This window comes from Eulemur rufifrons, chromosome 28 (genome assembly GCF_041146395.1).
Source record: "Eulemur rufifrons isolate Redbay chromosome 28, OSU_ERuf_1, whole genome shotgun sequence".
NCBI lineage: Eukaryota > Metazoa > Chordata > Mammalia > Primates > Lemuridae > Eulemur > Eulemur rufifrons.
Window position 1 is genome coordinate 19,753,321 of NC_091010.1, and position 26,186 is coordinate 19,779,506.

At 54.7% G+C, this 26,186-nt stretch overlaps 1 protein-coding gene across 1 annotated transcript in view; it reads left to right on the forward strand.

Annotated features, from left to right (window-relative positions):
- CDH23 (cadherin related 23) overlaps positions 1 to 26,186 on the forward strand; it is a 393,911-nt gene that overhangs the window by 204,400 nt on the left and 163,325 nt on the right. Inside the window, exons 10-11 of the mRNA XM_069460801.1 lie at positions 2,515 to 2,627; positions 4,578 to 4,766. Of these exons, the coding sequence (XP_069316902.1) occupies positions 2,515 to 2,627; positions 4,578 to 4,766 (302 nt within the window). The remainder of the gene's footprint in view (positions 1 to 2,514; positions 2,628 to 4,577; positions 4,767 to 26,186) is intronic.

Here is a 26,186-nt window from a genome sequence, read left to right on the forward strand (position 1 = left end):
AATCTCACAAAGATAAAAATTGAATCACGTTTAGTTAAACATTTGATAGGTTCCTTTATTGGAAAGAATAAATTTATATGAAAATCTGGAATGACAGGATGCTGGCCATGGGGCTGGGGGGAGGCTCATGCCTGCGAGCGTGGGGGGGAGGGGGGAGGGGCGGGAGGCTCTGAGGTCTTGCCTGGGGCAGCCCTTCGGCTCAGCCTTAGGGGCTCAGAGGACCCAGCCCCACACGAGACCCTGCCATGCCTGTGCTTCACCCACTGCAGCACCGATGGCCCTGTACTATAGGGCTACAACCCCCAATAGAATGTGTCCCCATTAGAAGAAGCACAATAATTGTAAATGACTGAATGAACGAACAGATGAAAGCACACATCTTTTGTTTCCCCAGCAGCAAAATTCCTAGCCAAAGAAACTCCCTCTATTCATGCATTTCTGTGCCTCCTTGCAATCCTGTCCTCCCCACTACCCAGACACAGCCATGCAGAACCCAGCAGGAAGGGACCTTGGTCTCTGATGGCCGCGGGAGGAAGCCTTAGGCAAGAAGGAGGCTGGAGTGGCATCCCCTCCTGCGTCAGAGACCCCGAAGCCCATAGTCTGGGAGTGACGTGAGACCTAAACAGATTCTAGTCATCAGCAGCCTCTCCTGGCCTCGGCCGACCCCCGCGGTGGGCTGGGAGGTCAGGAGGGAGCAGGCCTCTAGCCACTGCCCCGGGAATAAGTGGGCTGCGTTGCTGACCAGTACAGACGGTAACTCAGCATGGATTGGCCAAGAACAGCCTCTGTCCCAAAGTCTAAAGTTAGAAGAGGAAATTGTTTCCCCTTGTCCTTTCCGCTAATTAATCTGAGAGATGATACAAGCCCTACTATGCCCAGATCCCTTGAGAGCCAGGTAGGGGAGGAGCAAGGCAGCTTGGTAGGCAATCCTGGTGTTCCCTGTGTGTTGAGGTTTGGGTGTTAACCCTGCGTGTGCTCCAGGGTCCAGCTCAAACGTTAGCAGCAACACTTACTGAGGAACTGTTCCAAGGCAATATACACACTTCCGCACTCATTTCATCCTCATAGCCCTATAGAGTAGATGCCATTATTATCCTTGTTTTAAAGGTGAGGGAACCAAGGCACAGAGGGGTTGGGTAAGTTGTCCAAGGTCACACAGCTAGTATGAGCTCTAGGGAATTAATGCCACCTCTTCCATGAAGCTTTCCTTCTTTGAGCTTTCCAGTCTGCGAGCAGCCTCTCCCTGCTGTGAATCTCAGAGGTGCCAGAGGTTGCTTCCCAGGCTGCAGATGCTTCAGTGTCGGCATTCCTGGCAGACTGACATGTTGGTGCCCCACAATGCCACGCTCAGGGCCTGGCTGTGGGGCGGCTGCCCTGGGGGTTGCTAGGTGTGGGAGTGAATGGGAAGGAGGGAGTATGTGAACGGACCAGCAACCTGGTTAGTGAAGAAGAGAGCAGAGTGGATTGGGATTTCCCAGGTGAATCCACAGCCTGGTGGGAAGGGCACAGGGCAAGGGTGGGAGCCCATGCAGAGCTGGCCCAGGTGGGGAACATGCCTGCCACCATGTACCCACACTGGCCAGGTACCTTGGGGGGCAGTTGTGAAAGTCCCCCATCTTCAGAGGGCTTTTCAGCAGAGCAGGAAGATCAGAGTAACACACAGGAAGCAACTGGAGAACAGTCAGTTACAGAACTATGGCTGCTGCCTACAGGGACCTGAAGGGTCAGCTAGAGAAGTCAGGGTGGCCTTCCTGGAGGAAGAGGTGAAGAAGGCACTGGGCTGGGAGGCCGGGAGGGTGAGGACAAGAGAGGAAGGTGGGCACTGAAAGACAAGAAGGCAGGAATGAGCATGGTGATTTGGAGAACCCAAGAAAACCAGTGTGAGGGCACCAGGTGTCTGTGGAGGGGAGAGAGGGTGGGGTTACAGAGGCATCGCTTTGAGACAGGTGTCATTTGGGTATGATTTCTGTCAATACTGTGCATGTGTATCTTAAATTTTAATAAGGACTTAACATAAGCACTTATTTTTTAAACTGAATTATGTTTTTAACTTATATTTATCATAAAAGGAAACTTTATATCACTGCCATAAATAGAAAATTAGAATAGAATAGTATAGAATAGAATGTGACCATGAAAATAAGCACAAGGGAAACAAAACAAGGTTACTGTGTCCTAGGTGGGTACCATTCCCTTTGGAAGGCTCTGAGCCTGAAGCCGGCTCTCACTTTGTTGGAAAGGGGAGTGAGCCAGTGTTAGAGAGGTGTTAACGGTATACTAGCGCCAAACCAAGACTTTCCCCCTGGCTCAGGGAGAGGCCGGAAGGAGACTGGAAAGGGCCTGATGTTCTCATTCTGTGATCGTTGCTGTCTGCTGAGTGCCTGGACTGCGGGCTCCTGTGGACTTCTCTCCACTGCTCTTTAACCAGCGTCCCTGTTACGTTACTGATTAGTCCTGCATGCCCAGAGAGGAGCCCTGGGCCCAGTCACACTGGAATGTTTCTCTGTCTTGCAGGGAATACCAACAGCATCTTTGCCCTGGACTACATCAGTGGGGCGTTGACCTTGAATGGCCTGCTGGACCGGGAGAACCCCCTGTACAGCCACGGCTTCATCTTGACCGTGAAGGTGAGACCCAGGGGGTAGGCACCCGCACCCCAGGTGGAGGGATGCCCTCGCTGTGACGCCAGGCCCCAGCAGCGTTCGAGGGTCCTGCCCCAGGTGCAGGCTCCAGAAGGACGTCACTTCTGCTCCTTCACTCTGCACTGACTGCCCCGGCCCTGTCGGGAAGGTATCAAGTGTGGGTCTGCTGGGCATTTCATATCTGTTATCAATACTGCACAGCATTGGGACTGTTATCCCCATCTCAGGGATGAGGAGGCACATAGTAGGTGCTCGTCCTATGGTCCTGACTGTTGTGCCATCCTTTCTCTGTTGAAGTCACCTAGAATTCTGGAGTTTGCCCCATTTCTGGGGTTTTGTCCCATTTCTAAATTTAATGGCATTCTTGGGTTAAGAAACAGCAATGCCATAGGGAGGAAATGGAAGCTGCTGGGGTCCCCACCCTGGAAGGAGCAGTGGAGCCACACATACCCCTGCCCCTGCAGCCACCTGCCACTCATGGCCGGTTTTAATTGAAATCAATGACTTGCTGAGCCATTCCCTGGGAAGACCCATTTAGGGGTGTGGATCCTGCCTGAGCACAGGGGCCTCCCCAGCCCCAGCCATCGACTGAGGAGGGGGTGGCCCAAAGACTGAGACGAGGGGCTCTGAGAAGGAGCCCTTTCCGTGGGCATGGGGAGGATGGCACAGCCCAGCTGGCCCTCAGTTGCTCTCCTTGACCTTGAGAGGCCCTGCAGCAGCAATGAATTTGCCCCTGCCTCTCACCTGCTCAGGGGTGGGGAAGCTGCGGGAGGGCGTGCTAACACCACCTTCCCCACTCCTGCCCTCCCCTCCTGTCTCTGCTGCCCTCCTGCCCAGGCGAGTGGTCAGCTCCACCAGGAGAGCAGCCCCATGGTCCCAGCACCACCCCCATTCCCCGTAGGACTCCAGCTCAGCTTTCCATCTTTATACAGAATGTGAGGGTGGGTTCCCAGACTTGGCTGCGAATCCCAATACCCTGGGAAGCTGGTGAAAGACACCTGTTCTGTGTCTCCCGCCCAGAGATTCTGGTTCAGAGGGTTGGGGTCAGAACTGGGAATGGGTATTTGGACGCCTGGGGCTCTGATCCAGAGACTGAGCACCCAGATATCTGAACCAGCCCACCTATTTCTGAGTTCGACCCAGACCCTCATAGCGCCAGCCACAGCGTTCAGTCCATAGAGGATGCTCGGTTATGTCTTGATTAACCACCAGCACAGAAATTCTTGGCCTGTTTCGTCATCTGCAAAATTGAGTAGGCTGGGAACGGTAGCTCACGCCTAAAATCCTAGCATTCTGGAAGGCTGAGGAGGGAAGATCGCTCGAGGTCAGGAGTTCGAAACCAGCCTGAGCAAGAGCGAGACCCCATCTCTACTAAAAATAGAAAAAAATTAGCCGGACAACTAAGGATTTATATAAAAAATTAGCCAGGCATGGTGGCACATGCTTGTAGTCCCAGCTACTTGGGAGGCTGAGGCAGGATTGCTTGAGCCCAGGAGTTTGAGGTTGCTGTGAGCTAGGCTGATGCCACGGCACTCTAGCCTGAGCAACGGAGGGAGACTCTGTCTCAAAAAAAAAAAAAAAAATTTAAGTAAAGACTCTCCCTTTGCCTCGTGATGAACCCCCAGATCTATTTGGTCCTCCCTACCCCATCTCATCCATCTCCTGTCTGTTCTAGGATCCTACGGCCTGAGTTTGAAACCTACTGTGGCTGTGTGTCCTTGTACAAGTTACTTAACCTTTCTGAGCCTCAGTTTCCTTATCACTAAAATGGGGATAATAATGATGGAATCTTCCTCCTGGGGTTGTGGTGAAGATCAGATGGGCTAATTCACATTAAAGCCCAGTGCCCAGCACTGAGAAAGTCCTTGGTAAGCAGTAGCTGTCACTGAGAGTATGGCTGCCTTCACCCCTGCAGTGATTGTCCTCTGTCTGCAGGGCACAGAGCTGAATGATGACCGCACCCCATCTGATGCCACAGTCACCACAACCTTCAATATCCTGGTTATTGACATCAATGACAATGCCCCAGAGTTCAACAGCTCCGAGTACAGTGTGGCCATCACTGAGCTGGCGCAGGTCGGCTTTGCCCTTCCCCTCTTCATCCAGGTGGTGGACAAGGATGAGGTGAGTCCCCAGATACACGGCCCATCCAGACGCGCCACCCTGCCCCTGCTGTGCAACCTGGGAGGGATGCCAGGCGTCTCTGGGCGTCAGGTCCTCAGCTATAAAATAGAAAGAAATATTGCTGGACCCTGCCTCTGCTAGGTTCTGAGGATAAATAAGCCTGCAAAAATCCATAGTCTCTGCTTTTGGACTACCCCCCACACCTGGAGAAAAACATGTGGGCACACACCTCCAGTGTGTAGTTATTTATTCAGAAGTTATATACATGATCATCATACTACTCCAGTATGCACATTATAAAGCATGCACAAAAATAGCAATTTTAAAAGGTAGAAATAAGCCATAAGTACATTTTCTCACACCCCGATGGATCATCTCTCTGGGATGCATGTGCCCCAGTTCATGCTCCTGTATAAATGACAACCTTGGCATAAAGCCTGATTCCTGTTTTCAGCGTAATAATGACACCGCTTCTCCATGTGAGGAGTTCACCCAGGGGACCTAAGTGTTTCAGAGGAGATCTCAGGCCGTAAGACGATGTCTGCATCACCTTGTTCAAGAGGTCTAGTGGAAGTGGGGGAAGGGTGGGGAGGACGGGGAGGGAAGGGGCTCTGGGCCAGGCTACAGCCCCTCCTGCCAGCCCTGCCACACCCTACATCAGCAGGCAGCAGGCAGGGCCAGAGCCCGTCTGGGGACAGGTCTCTCTCCCTTCAGGACCCTCTCAGCCTGCCTCCCCCTGTCCCCCTTGTGCCCCCTCCCTGCCCACCAGCAGCCACCGTGTTAATAAGACTACTATTTATTACTGCTGCTCCCCTCGCACTCTCTGCTCAGGAATTCCATTAGGATTCCAGCCCGAGGTGCTTCTCTTCAATTACTCCTCCAGAGGGGCTCCTGCGCAGGCCTTGCTCCTGGCTGGGCTTCCTCCTCCCCTCCCCCGAGGAGCCCCTCTCCACCCTGGCTGCTTGGCAGACCCCCCGCCATGCCTACCCAGGAGCCCCTCCTCCCACATCCTTTGCCCACCTGCTGTCAGCGTCTCTCAACTGGACACGGCCTCCCAAAGACACAGGGCCACCAGGGCGAGTCAGTCCCACTGCGGGGGTGTGTGCGCACATGTGTGTGTGCCCGTGTTTCCATCTCCTGCGAGTCACTCCATACCTGTCTGTCTGAGATACCTAAAGAATGCCCTGATCACCTACTGTTTACGAGGAGTGTAACCCATGCTCCCTCTCCCAAGGGGCCAACAGTAGGTTTATGCAAATATGTATTAATACATTTTAAAACATATTTAAAAATGTAGTAATTTTTAAAGGGGGAGAAAAACAGGTATAAAATATATTCTAATATTTTCTCAAACCCCGGTGGATCATCTTGTATCGCCCTGGAGTGCAGGCACCCCCTTTAGAGATGACTGTGTGAATGAGAACATCAGAAGAAAGTCCCATCCTTGGTTTCAGGCGAGGAGCAATGCTCACGGGAAGAGAAACACTAATACCAGCATGGGGTTCAAGGTCCAGTGGCCACAGGCAGTGCAGGTTCTGCTGGAGCAGGGGCAGCAGGGGCTGGGAGGATCAGGAAAGGCTCTGTGGCGAGAGGGGTCTTGGGCGGAGCCTTGGGACGCACAGGAAGGTTGGCTGGCCAGGCTGGGCAGGGGCCCACAGCGAGGCCCCAGAGGCAGAGAAGTAGATCCAGGGAACAGGCAGTAACCCACATGAACAATGCCCCGGAGGGCCTCGAATGCCAAGCCAAGGAATCCGGGCTTGATCTGGGAGGCACCCCAGAAGGGAGGCAGCTCGTGTACTGGCAGCACAAGCTCTAGAATCAGACAAGGCCCGTGTTTAAGTCCCGTCTTGCTATTTACTAGCTCTGTGACCCCAGGTGAATTCTTGAGCCTCACCGTGCTCATCTGTTTAAAAAAAGAAATAGAAAACAAAGAGAATGTGTCGGTCAGTTTATACTGCAGTGACACGTTAACTCCAAAATGGAAGTTTATTTCTCACCCGTATTACCTGTCCAGCATGGGTCGGCAGGGACTCCGCCCTCCGTGTGGTCACTCGGTGCAGTCTGCAGTGTCGCGGTCACTGCAGCCGGGAGAGAGACAGCTAGAGGGTTAAGCACCGGCTCCTCTGTGCTTCGTCTCAGAAGTGGCTCTGTGACTTCCTCCCAGTGGCCCGTTAGCCAGAACTATTAAGTAGTTACATGCCCCCAGCTCACCGCAGAAGGTGGGAACTGTGGAGAAGCAGCTAAGTATTGCCTCTGCCCAGAGGGTATCAACAAGGGACGTGCAGAGGACAGGAGAGATGTATGCAGGGATCCGCACGGGCCCTGCCACACAAACCATTAGCCATTGTCATTACTCGGGAGCTGCGGCCCTGACCAGGACTGGGCCCAGCGAGCATCGCCCACAGTAAAGCCAGCAGGGCCTGCTCTCCACGACTGCTGGGGGGCTGCCAAGGTCACCCGGCCCCCTTGGTTTAATCTCAGGCTCCTTTTGCTAGAAGCCCTGTCTGAAGTGTCTGCAGGAATGCTGAGGGGTGTCTGGGTCCAGCCTGCCTCGAGTGACTTCCCCCCGCCCAGGCACAGCCATCATCCCTGCTCTCCGTCACTGCTGCCCGGTCTGACAGCAGAGGCCCGCTCCTCACCACAGAATCCCACTCCTCCGGGGCACAGCGACGTGCAGAGGGAGAGCTCACAGGAGGAGAGGCAGCCCAGAAGCCCAGGCTACCCCACTGTAAGGTCCTCTGGGCCATCGTCCATGTGGTCCAGGCTCGTTCCTCCATCCGAGGGCGGGGTCAGTTGCTTTCTGCTCCAGCCCTGCTCTCCCGTGTCTCCCATTCCTCTCTGGAGGGATTCAGCACTGGGCTTGGGTACCACGACCGAAGGGTAAGTCCAGGTGCGCAGCGTGGCGCGTTCAGCCACATTCCTGACAGGAACGGGAGACAGAAGTTACTGGCACTTGAGCACTGCCGGAGCGTCCAGAATCTGGGAGAAATCAGGCAACTGTTGCAAAAGAGATTTTAGAAGATTGTTGTTTCTTGCAGTCCCCTTTCTGAGGGGAGAATACACCTGTCGGGACTTGTGTCTGGGTTGAAGGTGACTCTGGATTTGCTTGCTGTCCAGAAAAATGTGTTCACTGGGCAACTTTGGAGGAGGGAAGGGAGCGTGAGGAGAGGTCAGGGTCCTTTGTAGGCTCTGTAGAACCATGTGACTGCCTGGCACTCCCGATTGCGGTTTTCCAGGGATTAGTGTAGTGATCTCGTTAATACCTGTCTCCCAGTTACACCGAATGATCCAGCACTCACAGCATAACCAGCGCCGTATACTCTGTCCGGAACTTGGGAGGCGCTCTGGAAACGAGCATGGGTCGAGATAACGGGTGGCTGAATGATAAAGTAGCAATGAGATGGCCCAGGGCTTTTCCCAGACTGGGCCCTACTGAGTTTTTGTAGGAACGGTGACCCTAAAAGTCCACTGTGGACAGTAGTGGGTGCTGATGAGAAACAGAGAGGGAAGGAGGAAGCAGTTTAACCCCCAGAGGGAACTCTGTGGCAGTCCTTCCTAATAAGGATGCTAATCTAATTCACGGTCCCCACCAGACCCAAGGTCCTGCTCAGACTCTTACTGAATCTCAGGCTCTGCCAGGCCATTCACAACAACAAAGGTGCTCGAACAAGGCCCTTTCTATCTCCCAGGGACTCTATCCACATTGTCAGGTCTCACTGAGCAATTTCTTCTCCTTCCCCGGTTATAGAAAACCCGCAGAAGCCAGGGAAGGAAGGGCTGGGGTGGGCCGAAACCAACAGCAACCCATTTGTACCGGGTGACAGTTGAGATGCAAATAGGTGGTTGTGATGCAAATCGGGGAAAAGAAAAAATGGAAGGCAAAGGCCCCAGAAGTCAGCCTTGGTGTGGGGAGCTCATCTCTGAGTTGGAAATTAAAGGTTGCGGCAGCCTCATTCCCCTGCTCGGGGGCTGCCGAGCCCCTGCTGGGCATTTTCTTGTGTCTTCCTCGGTGTTCTTGTTCTGGGAAGTCACAGTAAATGGCCACACTGTCACCCACTCGGATTCCTACAGCACATATCCTTGCCCCCACCCTTGCCCTCAACATATTCCTTGTGTTTCTCCATTTGCTCAGCTTTTCCTCTCCTGGCCTCGCCCCCCTGACATGCCTCTGGGCTGAGTCAGCCACGGGCAGTCCTTGCCCATCTGCACGGGAGCGTGTTGGGCGGCTTGGAATTTTCTGTTCAGCTGTCCTAAAAACCACTCTTGTACTTAGATGCGAGTGGATCATCTGTGGGTTGCATCGCCTCCTTTGAAGGGTCCGACAGACAGAGGAGGGGCGGGAGAGGGAGGCAGGGGTGTGGGGGCCCACGCACGCCTCTGGCTGCCTTGCAAATACCAGCAAGGGGCTTTTTTTTAAAATAGTATTTGTGTTATGCACGACCCCTCCCAGTTGACCCAGATAGCTGAAAATGGACAGTTCCTCTCATCTGCTGTCAGGAGAAATCGCATTCTCGTGCGCTGGACCTTTCTTCTCCGGAGTTACGCGCGTTTGATCCACCTTATTTCTGCCCACTCCTGACCCACAGCTTCTCAGAACATATTTGCTGCTGTCCTTGAGAATCATTTTTGCAGAGGAGAGGGATTAGAGTGGGGAATGGGGAGCCACCATCCTCTCTCCTGTGTCCTCCCCAGTAGAGGCCCCTACTGCCCAGTTCTGGCTGTTTCTGGGAGCTGGAATCATTTCACAAAGGCCTTTGGGCCTCATTAATTTGCCGATCCCCCGGCAAGTCTCCCTGAGGGACTATATTGAAATTTATGCAGGGGGGAGTTATTCATTCACTCAACAAACATTATGGTGCCCCTATTGCGTGCCTGCCACTGTGCCTGGTCCTGGGGAGATTGTGCTGGAGGAAGAAGCCCCCACACCATTGCAGGTAGACCAGATGTTTAGAAGTCAGTAAACGGGGTGAGTGATGTGGCAGGGTGCGGGTGATTTTTGACTCAGTGGGCTCAGAATGCCTTCCAAGGAGGTGCTGTGTGAGCTGAGGTTAAGCGGTGTGAGGAGGCAGCCACACAGAGCTGCAGAGAGAACATTCCAGCAGCAGGTGCTCTCCTGTTATGGCAGAGGTCCCACAAGGGCAATGGCCTTGCATTTTCAAGGAGCAGAAAGGAGGCGGACGGCCAGGGCAGGATACGGCCTTGTCAGGGCCAGGTGAGGCAGGAAAGCATTTTTCTGTTACTGTGAGCCCAGTGGGAAGCCAGGGAACGGACATGGCTTAAGTCACCTTTTTCAAGGAGCCCTCTGATTGCTGTGTTGAAAACGGACTGTCAGGGGCAAGGGTGGAAGCAGGAAAATGGAGCAAAGTCTCCTACATGAGAGACTCTCCTGCCTTCCTTGGTCACCCGTTCCAGCCAGCAGCTGCTTTCTGGTGTGTCACTAGAGGCTCTCTTGAAGTTTAGCCATTTTCCTCTTAAGTTGATTGCAAGAAGCCCAAGAACCCTCAGACTCCTTATGAGACCCTAAAAGTCCAAGAGAAACCGCCCTTCAGAACTCTTCCCGGAGGGCATGGAGTTGGCCCCTCCAGTCTGTGCGGCACAGGCGCTCTGAGGCACCATCGGCCCAGGGTTTTGATCTCTGACCACAGCATCTGCTACCAGACCTACCCCAGCTGCCCCGAGAGAGCGGCGGCAAGAGACCCAAGCCAGGTTCTCAGCCCAGTTCTGTTCCTCACTCGCGGGGATTCCAGGCAAGCCGGTCTCCACTGTGTGCCTCGGTGTCCACCTCTGGGAAACCATGAGTGGGCCCAGTCATCTTTAAGACTCCACAAGTCCTAACATCCTATTCATCCGAGAGGACCTGAGTAGGAAGGAGAGGGTGCGGCCTGAGCTTCCCACCCCACACCTGCCCCCACCTTCGGCCCATCCTTCACTGAGCTGGCTCTGAGTCATCCCACTTCAGGCAGAGGGGCCTGGGTGTCCCCTACGAGCCCCTTCTCCGCCCCCATCCCCCAGCCTGCCCATGTGTTTGGTACCCACTGGAGCATCCTTACGTAAAGCAGAGAGGAAGGCAGCCAGAGTGATTAAAAGCAAAAACAAGGGCTCTGTAGCCAGACTGCCTGGTTCATACCTTGGCCCTCCCGCTTTTGATCTGTGTGACTTTAGGGGACTTCCCTAGGCTCTGATTCCATTTTCTTATCTGCAAAATAGAGAAAATAATAGTATCTACCTCACAGGGCTGTTACGAGGATTAAATGAGTTCCTGTGTGTTTTGAATGGTACCTGGCCTATAGAAAGCTCTCTTTCTTTTTTTTTTTTTTTTTTTTTTAATTTCAGCTCATTATGGGGATACAAAAGTTCAGGTTATATGTATTGCCCATACCTACGTGATGAGTGCGATGCGCACTGTCTGGGGAATGGACATGCTTGAAGCTCTCTTTCTGAGTTAACTCCCAGCCCTGGGAGATACATGTATTATTTTGCCTTTTCTACAGAGGAGGAGGGGCTTAGGGGGCTTGCCCAAGGTCACACAGCTAGTGGGTGGCAGAGCTTGGCCTTGAACTCTCGATCCTGTGCTTCTTGCATGTGCTGTGGGGCTCCCTCCTCTGTTTTCCAAACCCTGACGATGTTCACCTCCCACTGCTGGTGAGGAGAGGAGCTGACCCGCAGCGTAGACACGAGTGGGCGCGTGGGGTTAGAGCTGTCACCTATGGGGAAACGGCCCTGAGCGGGGCCTTAAGGAGAAGCGAGAACCCTCCCTGCACGTGGACAGAAAGCCATCCTCCTCTGGTGCGAGGCGCGTCACCTCTGGGGGTCCCTTAGGACTAGAGGGTTGAGAATTCAGTCCCACGGGTCAGTCCCCCCAAGCGGGTGGGTCCTCCCACTTCCCCACGGCTGGTAGGAGGGGGAGGGGGGCGGGGGCTGCAACACAGAGGTGAGCGGGGACACAGCTGGCAGGAGCTGATTCCTGTTTCAGGCAGGAGATGACACGATTCATTTTGTTTGAGGGGCATAGAAAAAAAAACTGAGAGAATTACCCACCTCCCCAAGGAGAGAACATCAAATAAATAAATAAAAGAAAGCAAATGACGGAGAGAAGGCTGCACTGCAGAATGCCGGGGGTGTGCATTGCGTGTGCATGTGTGTGCGTGTGCGTGTGCGTGCGCGGTGGGCAGCGAAGGGGAGGCTGCTCTCGTTCTCCTGCTAATCTCGGTCTTTATTTTTATCCATCGCCCTCATTTTCCATTCCACGTGTGTTCCAGGCCTGTCAGGGAACTGCAGCCCGCAACCTTGTATTTATTTAAATTTATTTTCGCATTTGTTCCTGTTGGTCTGTTTGTCCCGGGCCCTCCCCACGCAGCTCCACCGAGGCTGTGCTCCCGGCTGCAGCCTCTCCTGCGGCCTCCCAGCTCCTTTCAGTCCCCGAGTTCGGAACCGCCCTGGGCACCGCGACCCCGGGTGGAGAAAAACCCGCACCTTTATTTTCACTAACTTCTAACTGGACTTTAGCATTTCCTTTAATTACAAATGCAGACACAGACCGCGGTGGTGGCATGAGCAGTACCTGTGGTTCTGAGCCCGAGAGAAATCTCAGATATTTTCATATCACATTACAGGTGAAAACAGGAATCTCAAAATACCATTTACATTCATCGCTACCTTGAAATGACAGCATATATTAGACCCGCCGCGGAATTTCATTTGTTTAATGCATTCTGAACTACATACACGACTATAACAACCTTTTAAAAATACTTTGATAACTGTATTTCAAAATAATTAGCTGACTTTGTGGTCCCATGTATTTTGTTTTATGGAATTAAAAAAAATTCCTCTGAGAAGGGGGTTCATGGGCTTCCCCAGACGGGTCCATGGCACAAACAGATGAGAAACTCCTCTTCGGTCCCTGTCCTCGCTAACGGTCACCCTGCCCCAGCCCCCTCCCTGGGCTTGTGCTTCGTGGCTGACTGGCTGACATCGGCTTAGCGTTGGCATCCAGGTGGGGGCGCGGGTGGGAGCAGGGAGGAGATAAGGCCCCTGGCTCCATGTCACTTGTTCAGCTGAGGGTCCATTTTCCAGCTCTGGACTCTCCAGGCCACTGTTCTGCTGGGCCCCAGAAATCTACACCCCAGCATCTACTTTGCGGGAGAGCATAGATACATGTCCTTGCCAGCCCAGACAGTCATTGTAGTTGCCCTAAACTCCCCCTGCCCACTGATGTGACCCTCCGTTTTCCTATTTCCTAAGCAATTAGAAAGCAAATCTAGAAGGAGCAAAGAGAAGCAGGCGAGAGAGGGAGAGCAGGCTGCCAGGCTGGGGGCGTGTGTCGGGTTTTGCATTCAGTGGTTGTGTGATTATCCCATTATCCAGACCCTTCCTTCTCCTCCAAGAAGGAGATAACTGGGATCTGGCTGGAAAAAGGAAGTGTGTGGAAAGCCCCCACCATCCTGTACCTCGCACCCAGCCTGTGATTTCATCAATGAAGTCACGTGGAGAGAAGGCAGGGGGTGAGGGCGCTTGTCCAGGGAGCAACCAAGGCAAGGCATGCGGAGAAGTCGAGTGTGCATCACCTCACCCCATGTGCTAGGCCAGGGGGGCCCATCTTGGCTGCTCTTATTTCTGAAAGGTTCTCTGGTGATTCGGACCCTGTAGCAGGGGTAAGTGTCCACCCAAAGCAATGTCCACACAGCCGGGGCCTAGGATCCTTGGTGCCTGGGTGAGCATCTCTCTGGGTCTCTGTCCCCCTCACCCCGGCCTGGCAGTGGGCAGGGGGTTGTTTGCAAGGCCTGGGCTGTCTCACAGCTTCAGCTCAGATTTCTAGGGTTCCTCCCCTAAGATTTAGGCTCTCCAGGAAAATATCTGTTGACTTCAAAGCAAAGCCGTCCTGGAAGGGAAGCTGTAGGGAGCAAGACAGGCCTATCTGCGCCTTTTCCCATTAATTTCTCCCCAGTTGCCTTCGCCGAGGCTCTTATTATGATGATGATGATTATTAAGATTTTTCTGTCCACGGCTGCATCCCATGGTGTGATTCCTCCCAGCATGCTAAGCTCTAGCCTCCCTGAGGACCAGAGGGTGTCCTCTGCCGTGATTCAGACACCTCCTAATTTAGTGCCATCGTAAATCTAATTAGCATGCTATTTACACAGAGCCCATGGCCCTGGCAGGGGGTGTGAAGCAGGGCCTAGTTGGCAGCCGCAGTGCCAGCACCGTCCCTCACCCCTCCCCACCTGCTCCCGTGGCTCCCGGCCACGAGTACCCTCTGGTGGTGGGAGTTCATCCTTCCTGTTGGATTTGCGGAATGTTCCCCCTTCACACCATGTCCCTGGCGGTCTCCTCCCCACACCCGCCACCACCCACGCTTGTGAACAGGCCTGGCACCATGGGAAGTAGTGGAATCGTTTTACCCTGAGAGTCATGCTCCCTACAAACAGCAGCTGGTCTTCCTGAAGATCCCCTGGGACTCAGGAGCAGAGCTTGCAGACTAGCCCTCTGTCGCTTTTCCTCTCTCCGTCACCTCTTGGCTGGCTCCTGCCCTCCCAGGTTCCCCTTCACTGTGGGTGCCGGTGAGCCCAGTTTTACTCTAGAATGTGGTGTCTCCCTCCCACCCCCCACCCCCGCCTGCCCTATTTGCCACCTCCCGCTGTGGCACCCTGACAGTAACAGGTGGTGTGTCCTGTCTTCCCCTGTCATGAAGGGTAGGGGAGCACAGCTCAGCTGGGAGTTGTGCCTGTGTGTCTTACCCCACCGCCACGATTGCGGGCTGTGAAATACACTAGTCAACAAGTAGCAGGAACCACAGAGTCCTGCTGGGCAGCTGTGGTGAGGGTGGGCCACCGAGGAGCACAGGAGCCCCCTCCCCAGCCCCACGCCTGGCTCTGCTTTCCTGGGCTCCTGCTAACGCCATCCCCTGAAGAGGGAGAGTGGTGCAGGGGCGGGCTGGGGGGCAGAGGGGCAAGGCCTTTCGTGGCAAGGCAAGATGTCATGGCTGTGCTGCTGCTGTCCATGAAGGCTTAGGGCAGACCCTCCCTGCTCCCTCTCCAGGCCTCAGTTTCTCCATCTGTTAACAAGGAATTGAGAAGTGAGAAGTTGTTTTCAGCATCAAGGTTGTCAGATGTTTACATCCTGTGTTAGAAAGTACAGAGTATGTTTTCCCCTCCTTGATCCTGACAGGTGCTAGTGTCAACAGCAGAAGATATCTCTGCTTTTTTCCCATGAGCAAAATGAGGCTCAGAGAAGAAGCCTTTTAAGGAAGGTCACAGAGCACGGGAAAGCATACCTGATGGCTAGGTATGCAGGCGCAGTAACAGGCGCCCACGGGGTGGGAAGAAGAGATGCCCTGGGAGTTCCTGCTTTCGCTTATTCAACAAATATTTGTTGAGCACCTACTAGGTGCCAGATGCTATTCTAGGAATCACTCATCAGGGAACACAATGGACAAAGTCCAGCCCTGGGCAGCTTACAGTCCAATGGTGCCAGACTAAAGAAACAAACAAATGGACATTCCTTCAGGTGGTGATAGGAGCCCCGGAGGGAAATCAAGCCAGATGAGGGGTTGGAGGGAGTGCTGGGGAGGGGTAGGACGGCCAGAGGAGGCCTCCCTGATAAGGTGACATCTGAGGAGAGACTGAGGCCCAGGTGAGGCGAGTCCTGCAGATACCTGGTGGAAGAGCATTCCAGGCAGAGGGAAGAGCAAAGGGGCCCCTGAGGCAGGAGTGTGCCTGCGCGTCCACGGCCAGGAGACAGGTCAGAGAGGGGCGCCGTGGTCAGGGCTCGCTCTCAGAGTGACACAGGAAGCCGCCCGAGGGGAACCAGCAGGCAGCGATGTGATGTGCGTGAGGTTTCAAAAGGATGCTCTGGAAACGACCCAGATGTCTGTCCATCAGCTGCTGAATGGGTAAAGAAAGCGCGCACTGTTGGTCACACATGACAGGAAAGAGGTACCGACGCAGGTGACAACAGGGACGGACCTCGAGAGCATTGTGCTGAGTGACAAAAGGCCATCATCGTGTGATGCCATGGATAGGAAATGCCCAGAAGAGGCAAGTCCATGCAGACAGAAGGCAGATTAGTGGCTGCCAGGGGCTGGGGAAGGGGAGGGGGAGTGACTGCTCAATGGATACAGAGCTTCGTTTTAGGGTGATGAAATGTTTTGGAACTAGATAGAGGTAGTCGTGGTTGCACAACCTAGTGAAGATCATACTAAATAAAAAGCATTGACTTGTACACTGTAAAGTGGTTAGAAGGGTGACTTTTATGTTACATGAATTTTAACTCAATTTAAAAAAAATTTTTTAAAAAGGCAGCTCTGGCTGCCGGGGTAGAGGTGGCCCTTCTTGGCGGCCACTCAGATGGGGCCGGGTGGCGGCGGCGGAGGCGCTTGGAGGGTGAGAAGTGGTCGGCTGCTGCATCTGTTCTGAAGCGAGTCGACAGGATTCGCTGATGTGGGAGGCAGGCAGGGAGGGAGTTAGGAACGGCTGCACAAGGTGTTTGGCCTGAGCAGTTAGAAAAATGGAGTTCTTCCTTCCTGATTCGGTAAAGCAGTCGATTTGACCAGGGGATGATGGAATCTGCAGGTTAGCTTTCAACATGTTACGTTTGACTTGCTTGTTAGACTCCCAAATGGAAATGCCAGGAAGGCAGCTGGACCGTGCTGCTAGGTGTCTAGCAAGCAGCCTGGGGTGGGAGACTCTGGCTTGTAGCATTTGGTGTTCCCCGTGGTGGAAATGCTCCTCTGCGTGTCCCAGCACCCCCAGCCCCCACTGTGTGGACCCAGGTTGGAGGTGGAAATGGAAGTGTCACCAACATCCAGGTTGTATTTAAAGCCACGGGTCTAGCTGGGCTCCCGTGGGGAAGGGGTGTGGATAGAGTGGAGAGGTGGGTGGGGGCTGGGCAGCCTGGACAGCCTAATGACTCAGGTTAGGGTAGAAGAGGAGGACTGAGGAGCCGCCCCTGGGGGAAGGCAGGGAGGACCAAGAGGGAGCACCTAAGAACAGCAGGGTGATTGAGATGAAGGAGGGGGTGGGGTACGCTGGAACAGAGGCAGGACTCAGAAGATGGAGGCAGCCCTAACATCTATCAATAGTTGCAAATTAGCACGCATCTCTGGGTTTGCTTCTCTGCTTTCAGTATAATGCCTTATTTTGATTGCCCTCATTAGGGAATGTCCAAACCTGCTAACATTTACTGAACAGCGTGTTTTTTTTTTTAATCCACTTGGCTCCCTCTTCCACCTGCCTCCAAAGCCCTCCTCTGGCACACCGGGTGGCCAGGTTTCTCACAGGGCTGCGGGATGCGCCCCCCACCACCTGGCACCTCGGGGTCCGTGCAGATATGCCAACTAGTCCTACAGGGACTGTGCTTAAATAAGCAAATCACCAAGGCGAAGTGAGAATCAGATGAATCTCAAAGGCATTACGCTGAGTATGTCAGCTGCTATGTTCTGCATGTGGGTGACATTCTCAAAATGACAAAATTATAGTGACAAAGAAGAGATCAGAGGTTGCCAGGGGTTAGGGGTGGGAGAGGGGTGACTGTAAAACGATAGGGCAAGGGAGATTTTGGAGTGGTGGAACTGTTCTGCATCCTGGTTCGAGGGGGTGGGTGATGCATCTATGCACGTGTTAAACTTCATAGAACTGTATACCAAAAAAGGTCAGTTTTACTGCATGTTAATTAAGAAAATAAATTATAAATTATTAAAGATCTTCCCACCCACCCCAAAAAAAGGATGAAGTGAAAGGTAGCAGCATAAACAGCACCACCGGTGGACTTTTAGACTAACATAGCACCATCCTTCTCTCCACTGTTGTTAAGTCACCAAGTATGTTATATGCACCCCCCCCCCATATAGCCGGAAAGGTAGGCTGGAGAGCCTTGAATGCTGCTGTGTGTTTGACCCTAATTCTGCAGGCACTTGGGAGCCATAGATGGCCCTTGAGCACCAGTGATATCCTCAGAACTATACTTTAGGTTGATCACTCTGGACACATGGAGAATGGGGGTAATGAATGAGGGTGAGGGCAGAGAGCATGGGTGGGTGGGGACCGGGCCAGGGGTCAGGCCTGCTTGGATGTGGGGTCTGAGGGAAAGGCAGGGGTTGGGATGAGGTTGGGGTCTGGAGTCCTAGCAGTGACAATGACAGAAGCTCAAAGGGGCAGGGGCTAGATGGAGAAGATGGGAGCTGCCACCGCCCTGACGGCAGTGGCCAGGCCTCCCTGGTTTCATCTCTGCCACAGCTTAGCTCCTCACTGAATGCCACCCATCCACCCTGCCGCTCTCTCTCCAAGTCTCTGAATCTGATCCTCTCTCTCTTTCTCTCCCTCTCCCTCTCTCTCTTCCTCCTTCCCACCTTAGTCCATTTTCTGTTGCTTGCAACAGAATACCTAAAACTGAGTAATTTATAAGAAACAAAATTTCTTGCAGTTCTGGAGGCTGCAAAGTCCAAGGTCAAGGGGCTGCACCCAGTGAGGGTCTACCTTGCTGGTGGGGACCCTCCGCAGTCCCAAGGCAGCACAGCACAACACATGGCAGGGGGCTGAGCATGCTAAGTGCTAGCTCAGGTCTCTCTTCCTCTTCTTATAAAGCTGCCAGTCCTCCTCCCAGGATAACCCATTAATCCATTAACCTATTAATCCATTAATCCGTGAATGGATTAATCCATTCACCAGGGCAGAGCCCTCATGCTCCAATCACCTCTTAAAGGCCCCACTTCTCAATACTGCCACATGGGGGATTAAGCTTCAACTTGAGTTTTGGAGAGGACATTCAAACCATAGCACCACCCTTCCTCCTCTATGTCTCTGTCTCCTGCATTTTTTCTCACATCTACACATTCGCAGATAAGCGCGCACACACCTGGATCATTCATGCATTCATCCCTTTGTCCATTCACCAGTAGCTACCCCCTATATGGAATGTGTTAAGTAGGAGGGGCCCAGAGGCAGCTGAGTGACAAGGAGGGCTGTCACCAGGTATGGTCACCCCTCCATCTGAGCCTAGTGCCTGTCCCAGCCCAGGACCCATTTCTTAGGGCATTTGTGGTGTCTTTGTTCACTGGGAAGGGGACCCAAGGCCGGGCAGCTCCCCCTTGGCAGAGGGCTAGGAAGGGGAAAGAGATGAATCACACACCTGCTCTTGGCTTCCTGGACCCCTGGACCCCTGGACCCCAGGTTCATGGCCTCCTATGGCAATGGGATCCCTCATTTTGAAAGGCCGCCCAGAGAGGTCACAAAGCAGGTCAGCTCCAGGGCTCCTCCTCCTCTCCTGCCCCCTCCACTCCTCTCCACCCGCAAAGGCAGGGGGAAGATGGACTCGCTCTTAGAGGAGAGACAGTGGAATACAAAGCGGTGTGATTAGCAGCTGGCCGTGTCCCCCTCCTGATTTCCATAAGGTGTTTAGATTTCTTTGGCCACACATCTCCCTCTGTGGGAGCAGGGAAAGAGTTTAGCATGGTAAATAGACAGCGCCAGGCAGCTGCTGAGTGGGAGCGCCAACTCCCAGCTCCACACTCTGCCCTCCCTGCTCCTTGTCCAGAGGCCCCTAGAGGGCCTGGCCAGAAAGCAGAGGCCGGGATACCCAGGAGGCCACCGAGGCCAGTGGCTGTCCCGTCAGGCCTGTGATCTTCCTAGAAGGGGCCCCAGAGGGAGGAGTGGGACCCGATGCACACCTTTTCTCCTGTATCTGGACTCTCCTCCCTGCGTCTCTGAGGACACTTACACCCCATTTTAGCCCCCACCCCAACCCTGGCCAAAACTGAAGTGCAGAGTTTGCCAGGGGAGTGAGGGAAGGGGTTGAGGCCAGGTACAGGGGTGAGGTTCAAATTGACATATTCAGATTAGAAGGCTAGACTTTAGAGTTAGAAATATGGCCACCTGTGCTAGGAGACAAGCCCGGGTTGCAGGACAGGGCCACATGGAAGGGATAGTGGAGCTTTCCATGTAGGGTAGGTGCCTTCCAACCAGGGTCCCATGCTGGAGGGAGGGAGGGAGGGACATGGCCTGGCTCCCCTGGGATCATGGCGGCGGGGGTTGGGGAGCAGAGCATGGCGTCCTAGAATTGAGAACTTGGGCCTCATAAATCCTATGTGGCCGTCCCTGTCCTCTGCTCATGAATTACCAGCCCAGGTGGCTGTAGCAGCAGCTGCTGTATCTGGGACTGGAAAGGTCCCTACGTCACCTGGGTCTTCCACATAAAGCTTGCCCTTTGGGCCTGCCCACAGGCACTGCTGAGGAGAGCCTACCCCTCTTGACCAGCCCCCAAGGCCACTTCATCTCATCAAGCATCCACTGGGCTGATGGCTCTGGTCACTAGAGGCCCAGGGCAGCCCAAAGATTTGAACCCCACCAGAAATGGCTATTTGCTTAAGACATAGAAATGAAGCCAGAGTGCAGTTCCCACTTGGAGATGGGTCCAGTTAACTTTGCTTTATCCCTCAGACATGGGTGGCACCTATGACCCCCTAGACAGGACCCACCCAGGGCATTGGTCTCCAAGGCTGAGCCAGGGCCGTTAGTCAGCTGTGCACCCGTCCTTCCTGGCAGAGGACCAGCCCCTTTACGTGTGCGCTGTGTGAGATGGGAGTCCCTGGAGTCAGAGCAGCCTTTAGGGAGCCCCTGTAGAAAACTGGGGCTAGTGTGGTGGAGACTAGATCTGCAGAACCCTTTGCTCTCCGTACCAAGTGCATGATCCCTAGCTGCACCTGGCCCGCACCTGGCCAGCGATGCCGACGCCCCCTGCTGGGCTCTCACAGACAGGCCTCCCTATCTGCTGCCCTTGACCACCTGCGACTGTCCAGGTTGCAGCACTGCTCCACATCCTGGGATCCCCCTCAGTCTCAGGCAGACCAGGACAGCTGGTCACCTGGGGGCAGTGCCCCACCATTTCTGATTCAAGCCTGAGAGGTGACCCACTACCGGAGTAGAAAAACCCAGGCTCTGAGCAGGACAAGCCTGGAATGCAGGAGAGAGGGACAGCAGGGCTGAGCTATGAACCATGTGACGTGGGCTTGGCTGGGTCCCTGGAGTTGGGTTCCGTGTCCAGGAATGGGGTTAGGGGGACACAGGAGACAGGTGGCAAGGTGTAGCGGGCTTTGGAAGTGTGAGATCCCATAGCGCACTGGGGTGGTAGGCTACAAATTAGGAAAACAGAAGAATATTCCCTCATTTGCCTTATGCAAGTACCCAGTGCACGTTGGAATTCACTTTCCAGAAAAGGACGCTGGCTCCAGGGCTGACCCAAGGGAGGGGGAGGTGTGCACGAGCAGGTGAGGGGTACCTGCCGGCCTTGTGCCCACTTCTACGGACAGATAATCCACATCTGCGATGAAAATGACGGCTCTCTGGCATTCTTTCCCCGAAGTGCCAGCTGCCAATCGGATTGAATTAGATTTCACAGGGGTTTTTGCAATACATGGAATTCACCAGCAAATTACTCTTAAAGAGGGAAAATCAATCATTTGGAGCAGAGATAAGCTGAAGGCAAGGCAGCCTCGGATTGATCCCGTCTGTGCAGGCGTGTGCGGAATTCAACAGATAACCTGGGGAGAGGAGGACGGGGAGGCAGGCAGACAGGGGCAGAACGGGGTAGGGAGGGAACAGTGAACAGAGAAAGTGGGGGGGAGGAAGGTAGGAAGGGAAGAGAGGATGTCTTGGGCCATTCAGGCTGCTGTAACAAGCTACCAGAGACTGACTGGGTGGCTTATAAACCTCAGAAACTTCCCTCTCTCTGTTCTGGAGGCTGGGAAGTCCAAGACCAAGGTGCTGGTAGATTCAGTGTCTGGTGAGAGCCTGCTTCCTGGTTCACAGATGCTGTCTTCCTACTGTGTCCCCACGAGGCAGGATGAGCAAGGGTCACTCTGGGGTCCCTTTATAAGGGCACTAATCCCATTCATGAGTACTCTGCCCTCATGACCTCATGATCTCCCAAAGGCCCCACCCTCCTTGGGGGTTAGGATTTCAACATATGAATGGGGGAGGGACACAAGCATTCAGTCTGTAGCAGAAGAGAGGAGGTGAGGGGAAGATAAAGGAGAGAAAAGAAGAGAAAGACAAAGCAGTGACAGAGAAGGCAAGGAGAGAGGAGAAGGGAGCCTGAGGGACAGGAGAGAGATCTTGGGCTGGAGGGTGGAAAGCAATTGAAAGAGCACAGTGGGTGTTAATGGGCCTTAGAGAATTGCCCAGTCCAAGCTTCCCATTTTGCGGATCAGGAAACTTCCCATTTTGTAGGCCCAGATGGGGGAGGGGGCGGAGAAGGGCCTTCCCTGGTCACACAGCCATATATGGCAGCTCCAGAGAAAACGGATTCCTGACCTCAGGCCCATATTGCTCAAGGGCCCAAACCACAGAGGAGCTTGGGAAGAGGAACGTAGCTGGGACGAGAGCCTGAAATGAGGGCAGCGTCCTTCACCCTGACGCAGGCCTGAGAGGTGGCCGGCTCCCAGATGGGGAAATGGAGGCTCCAGGAGCCAGACAAGCCTGGAATGCAGACGAGGAAGCAGGGCTGAGCTACGGCCAAGCCCTGGCCGGATACAGGCAGGGGCAGGGAAACTCGGTGCCCCCTTAGGTGTGGAGGCTGGAGGGAGAAGCAGCCCCCACGCTTTGACACGAAACGGGAGGGAGAGGCCTGCCCTCGTCCCACTTTGCCCTGCCTGATTGGGGTTAATTAAGTGGAAGGACTGACAAAGGAGTGATAAAGAATACATCTTCAATGGACTTTGATTTTCCGCTACTCGATAGCATGGATCAGACCAACAGAAGGCACAGTGGGTGAGAGGAGGGGACCTACAGCCCCTGCCCATGGTGGGTCCCCTCACTCCTGTGAGCAGCCAAGCCTTTGCCCTCTCTGCCTGCTCCTCTCATTCCCTGCCAAGGTCTAGGAACCAGCCCCTCTGGTACTTCCTCCCCTACGGACCCTTCCTAGAACAATAACAGCTCCCCTTTACTGAGCACTTACTCTGTCCCAGGCCCTTGACCAAGATGTGGCAGCTCACCCACAACGGCCCTATCAGGTAGGCTTCATTCTTCCTGCTTTGCAGATGAGGTAATTGAGGCTCAAGGAGGTGAAATTGCTTGTGCAAAAATCACACAGCTGAAGGGGGAGCCTGAGTGGGCTCAGGTCTGACTCCACAAGTTGTGCTTTTAACCACCACTAGTTTAGGGCTTCATACCCTGAAATCTTGGGTCTTGGGGACTCTTTGCTGGCAGGCCTGGGTTCCAGACAGGGTAGGTTTCTCTGAGGGTGGCATTGATTCTGAGGGCCCCTCTCTCCAATCCAGGTCCCCTGCCCCATTCCCAGCTTGGGCTGGCGGGACACCGTCAGTGCCTCCTAGGGGCCTGTTGAGAACGCTGACCCTTCTCCCTCACCTCAGCATCCCCCTGGCCCCCCACCCCCACACAGAGATGGCCTTGGTCCACTCTGCATTCCTATGACCCTGGTATTTTCCCTTCTGTTGAAAGGAACTAAGGTCCCCTCCAGGGGCATGGTGTAGTTCACAGGGTCCCTTGGCATTCGGGGTTCACAAGGCCCCTGCCACCAAGGACTCTCCTAGCTCAGGCAAGAAGACACAGTCACATGCTCACAAAATATGCTGGGGCAAAGAAACAATAGCGCTTTCATTTAACCCTGTGAGGTGTGCTTACTCTCCCCACTTCACAGATGAAGAAACTGAGGCTCCAGGAGCGGGAGTGAGTTGCCTAAGGGCATACAGCTGAGAAGCGACTGAGCCTGTTTGGATCCTGCTCTCTTGCCCCTGCAGCACACCACTGGGTCACTAACCCAGGCACCACCCTGACAGATGGCAGAGAGAGAGGGGGATGAACAACCTGAGGGGCAAACTGGTGTCTCGGTCAGCAGGACAGTGCTGGGGGTGGGGGGAGGCAGGGGGAGGAGGCATCCGCAGGCCTCAGGTCCAGGGAGGGGGCCTGGAGGTGGGTCCAGCCTTCCTCCCCCTGAGGGATCAGGTCATCTGCAGGTGCGCAGGTGCTCAGAGCTCTCAGGTGACATGTGGAAGCCACACTCAGAAAGAAGTCAGGCCACTCCTACCCAGCCTGACAGCAGCAGGGGGCCAGCCTGAAATCCGCAGTCCAGCACCGGGCAAGGCCCGTGTGCCGGTTCAATAACATAACCCCCACCCTTGCCCCTCCCTCCCACAGCTGATGTTTGCTGAGGGCCCAGCACGTAATAAACGCTCAGTAAATAGCTGCAAAACCACACGGGGCCGCGTTGCTGCGGGGCGGCTGGGACGAGAGCCGCAGAGAGCAGAGGCGGCAGTGCCGGCTGTGGCTGTCCCCGAGGCCCGCGCTCCACCTCCGGGGCGGGGCAGGAGGGCAGGGTTTGGGGAAGCGGGGGGCTGGGCAGCCCCTCCTGGCAGCGGGCTGATAAGGCGCTGCCCCGGCGTGGGGGGAAGTCTGCGGTCACCAGCAGCAAAGTGCTGAAGCCAAGCCGCATTTCACGCGTCCTTCCCCTCCCGATAAATAAACGCAGCCGAGCCTCGGCGCGGCCTCCCCGCGGGCAGCCGCGGCTCCCGGCCCGCGCTGGGCTATCAGCCTTCTCATCGCCTCTCCCAGCTGGAAGAGAATTTAATCCACGGGCTGCTCTCCGCACACACCGGGCTCCTTTTGATGTTCCTCTTTATCTCCCTCCCCAACAAAATCGCCGCTGGACAGCTCCCGCAGTACTCCCGCCTCCGCGCCTCGGTCCCACGAAGGCGGCCCCGAGTGGGACAAGGGCGCCGAGGAGGCCCAGCGGGAGCGAGGAGCCGCGCACCCCGCCCGCTCCGCTCCTGACCTTGGTGCGCGCGCTTGGCCCGCGGGCCTCATTCTGCCACTTGTGGCGTGGGGAGCGGGGCTGTGCGCTACGCCCGCTCTTGGCTCTTGGCGTCACATCGGCAGCATTTGGGAGCTGTGCTGTGTGGCCGGAGGCGGCTAAGAGCTCAGACTCCCCAGGAGGGAGTTCCAGCCCTTCGTCAGCAGCTGTGCAGCTTGAACAGGGACGCTCTCCGGCCTCAGTTTCCCTCTCCAGAAAAGGGGTGGGCTGACGCGGATTTACTGAGCCGTTGTTTAGATTCTGGTTAAGGCGTGTGAAGCCCATAGTTGGGAGTTGACGAATGCTTGCGTTTAACAAATGCTGTCATTATAAACGGCTCCCAGCTGAGGGCTGCAGTCAGTGAGGGTTTTGCACCAGCTTAGCGAATGGGGTGAATATCTCACACACATATACTGAGGGCTGACAGTCACAAATCAAGTCCAAGCAGGAACTGGCCCTTTGGGGACGCTCTGGAAGGAGCAGGCTGAGCATTCGAGGTGACCTGGGGTCCTGATGACTGCAGTTGTGAAGGCGAGGGGAGCAGACCTCAGGCATTGAGACCCAGAGCACTCTCTTGTGGGGTCGGGAAGCTTGTCCCCTCTGGGTGCTCCAGCCTCACCAGGTACTTAACCTGAACCTAAGCGGAGCTCACACCATCTCCAGGCGTCCCTTCAGTCCCGCGTGGTCAACCTCAGCTGCGCGAGATTGGCAATTGGAGCCGCCCCAGCCGGCTCGTGGTTCTGTCTTCTCTGCTCACACACCATATCTTGCAGGTCGATTCTCTCCAGTTCTCAGACTTGCTCGTCCCTGGTATCGCCCATCCCAGTGGTGTTCAGGCATCAGCGTGCGACAGAATGCCTGGCAGGCGTGCTGAGACAGGGTGCTGGACCCCACCCCCAGAATTTCTGATCTGCACATCTATCTGGTCGTGGCCCCCACATTTGCATGTCTAGCAAGGTCCCAGGTGATGCTGATGCTGCAGGGCCCAGGGACACACTTGCAAAACCACTGTTCTACCCTAGTAGTCCTCACCCTTGGGGGAACATTGGCACGAGTAACCTGAAGAGCTTTACAGAGTCCTGATGCCTGGGTTTCCACCCCTCCCCTGGTCTGATTTCCGTGGTCTACTGTGCAGCCTAGGCATGGGGTATTTTAAAGCTGTCCATGTGATTTGGGTATGTGGCCGGTGGAGTCACCACTCTATGCCTGTCCCCTGCTCACCTCTCTGGACTCCTGTGGGTGTCTGCAAGCTGCAAGCTGCTCTCCCTGCCCCACTGATGTCTTCCAAACCCTGCCTGTGCGGCATGGTTCCCTGGGGACCATGGCAACGATGCAGCTTTCCCAGCCCCCCAGATATTCTGACACAGTGGCTCTGGGCGTCTGCATTTCTTTTGAGAGCTCTGCTGGCAGTTCTGATCCAGGGTGAGGACAGCACTGGTGTGACTTGCACATGGCTCCAAACTTCCCTAACATGGGTCCTGTGCAGATAATAACAAATCATTGATTATGTATTCCTCACTCTGTGCCTTTGCTTAGGCTGGTGGTTCTCAAAGGGTGGTCTTGGATCAGCATCACCAGGAACTTGGTTAAAAATGCAAGTTCACAGCCTCCAACCCAGACCTA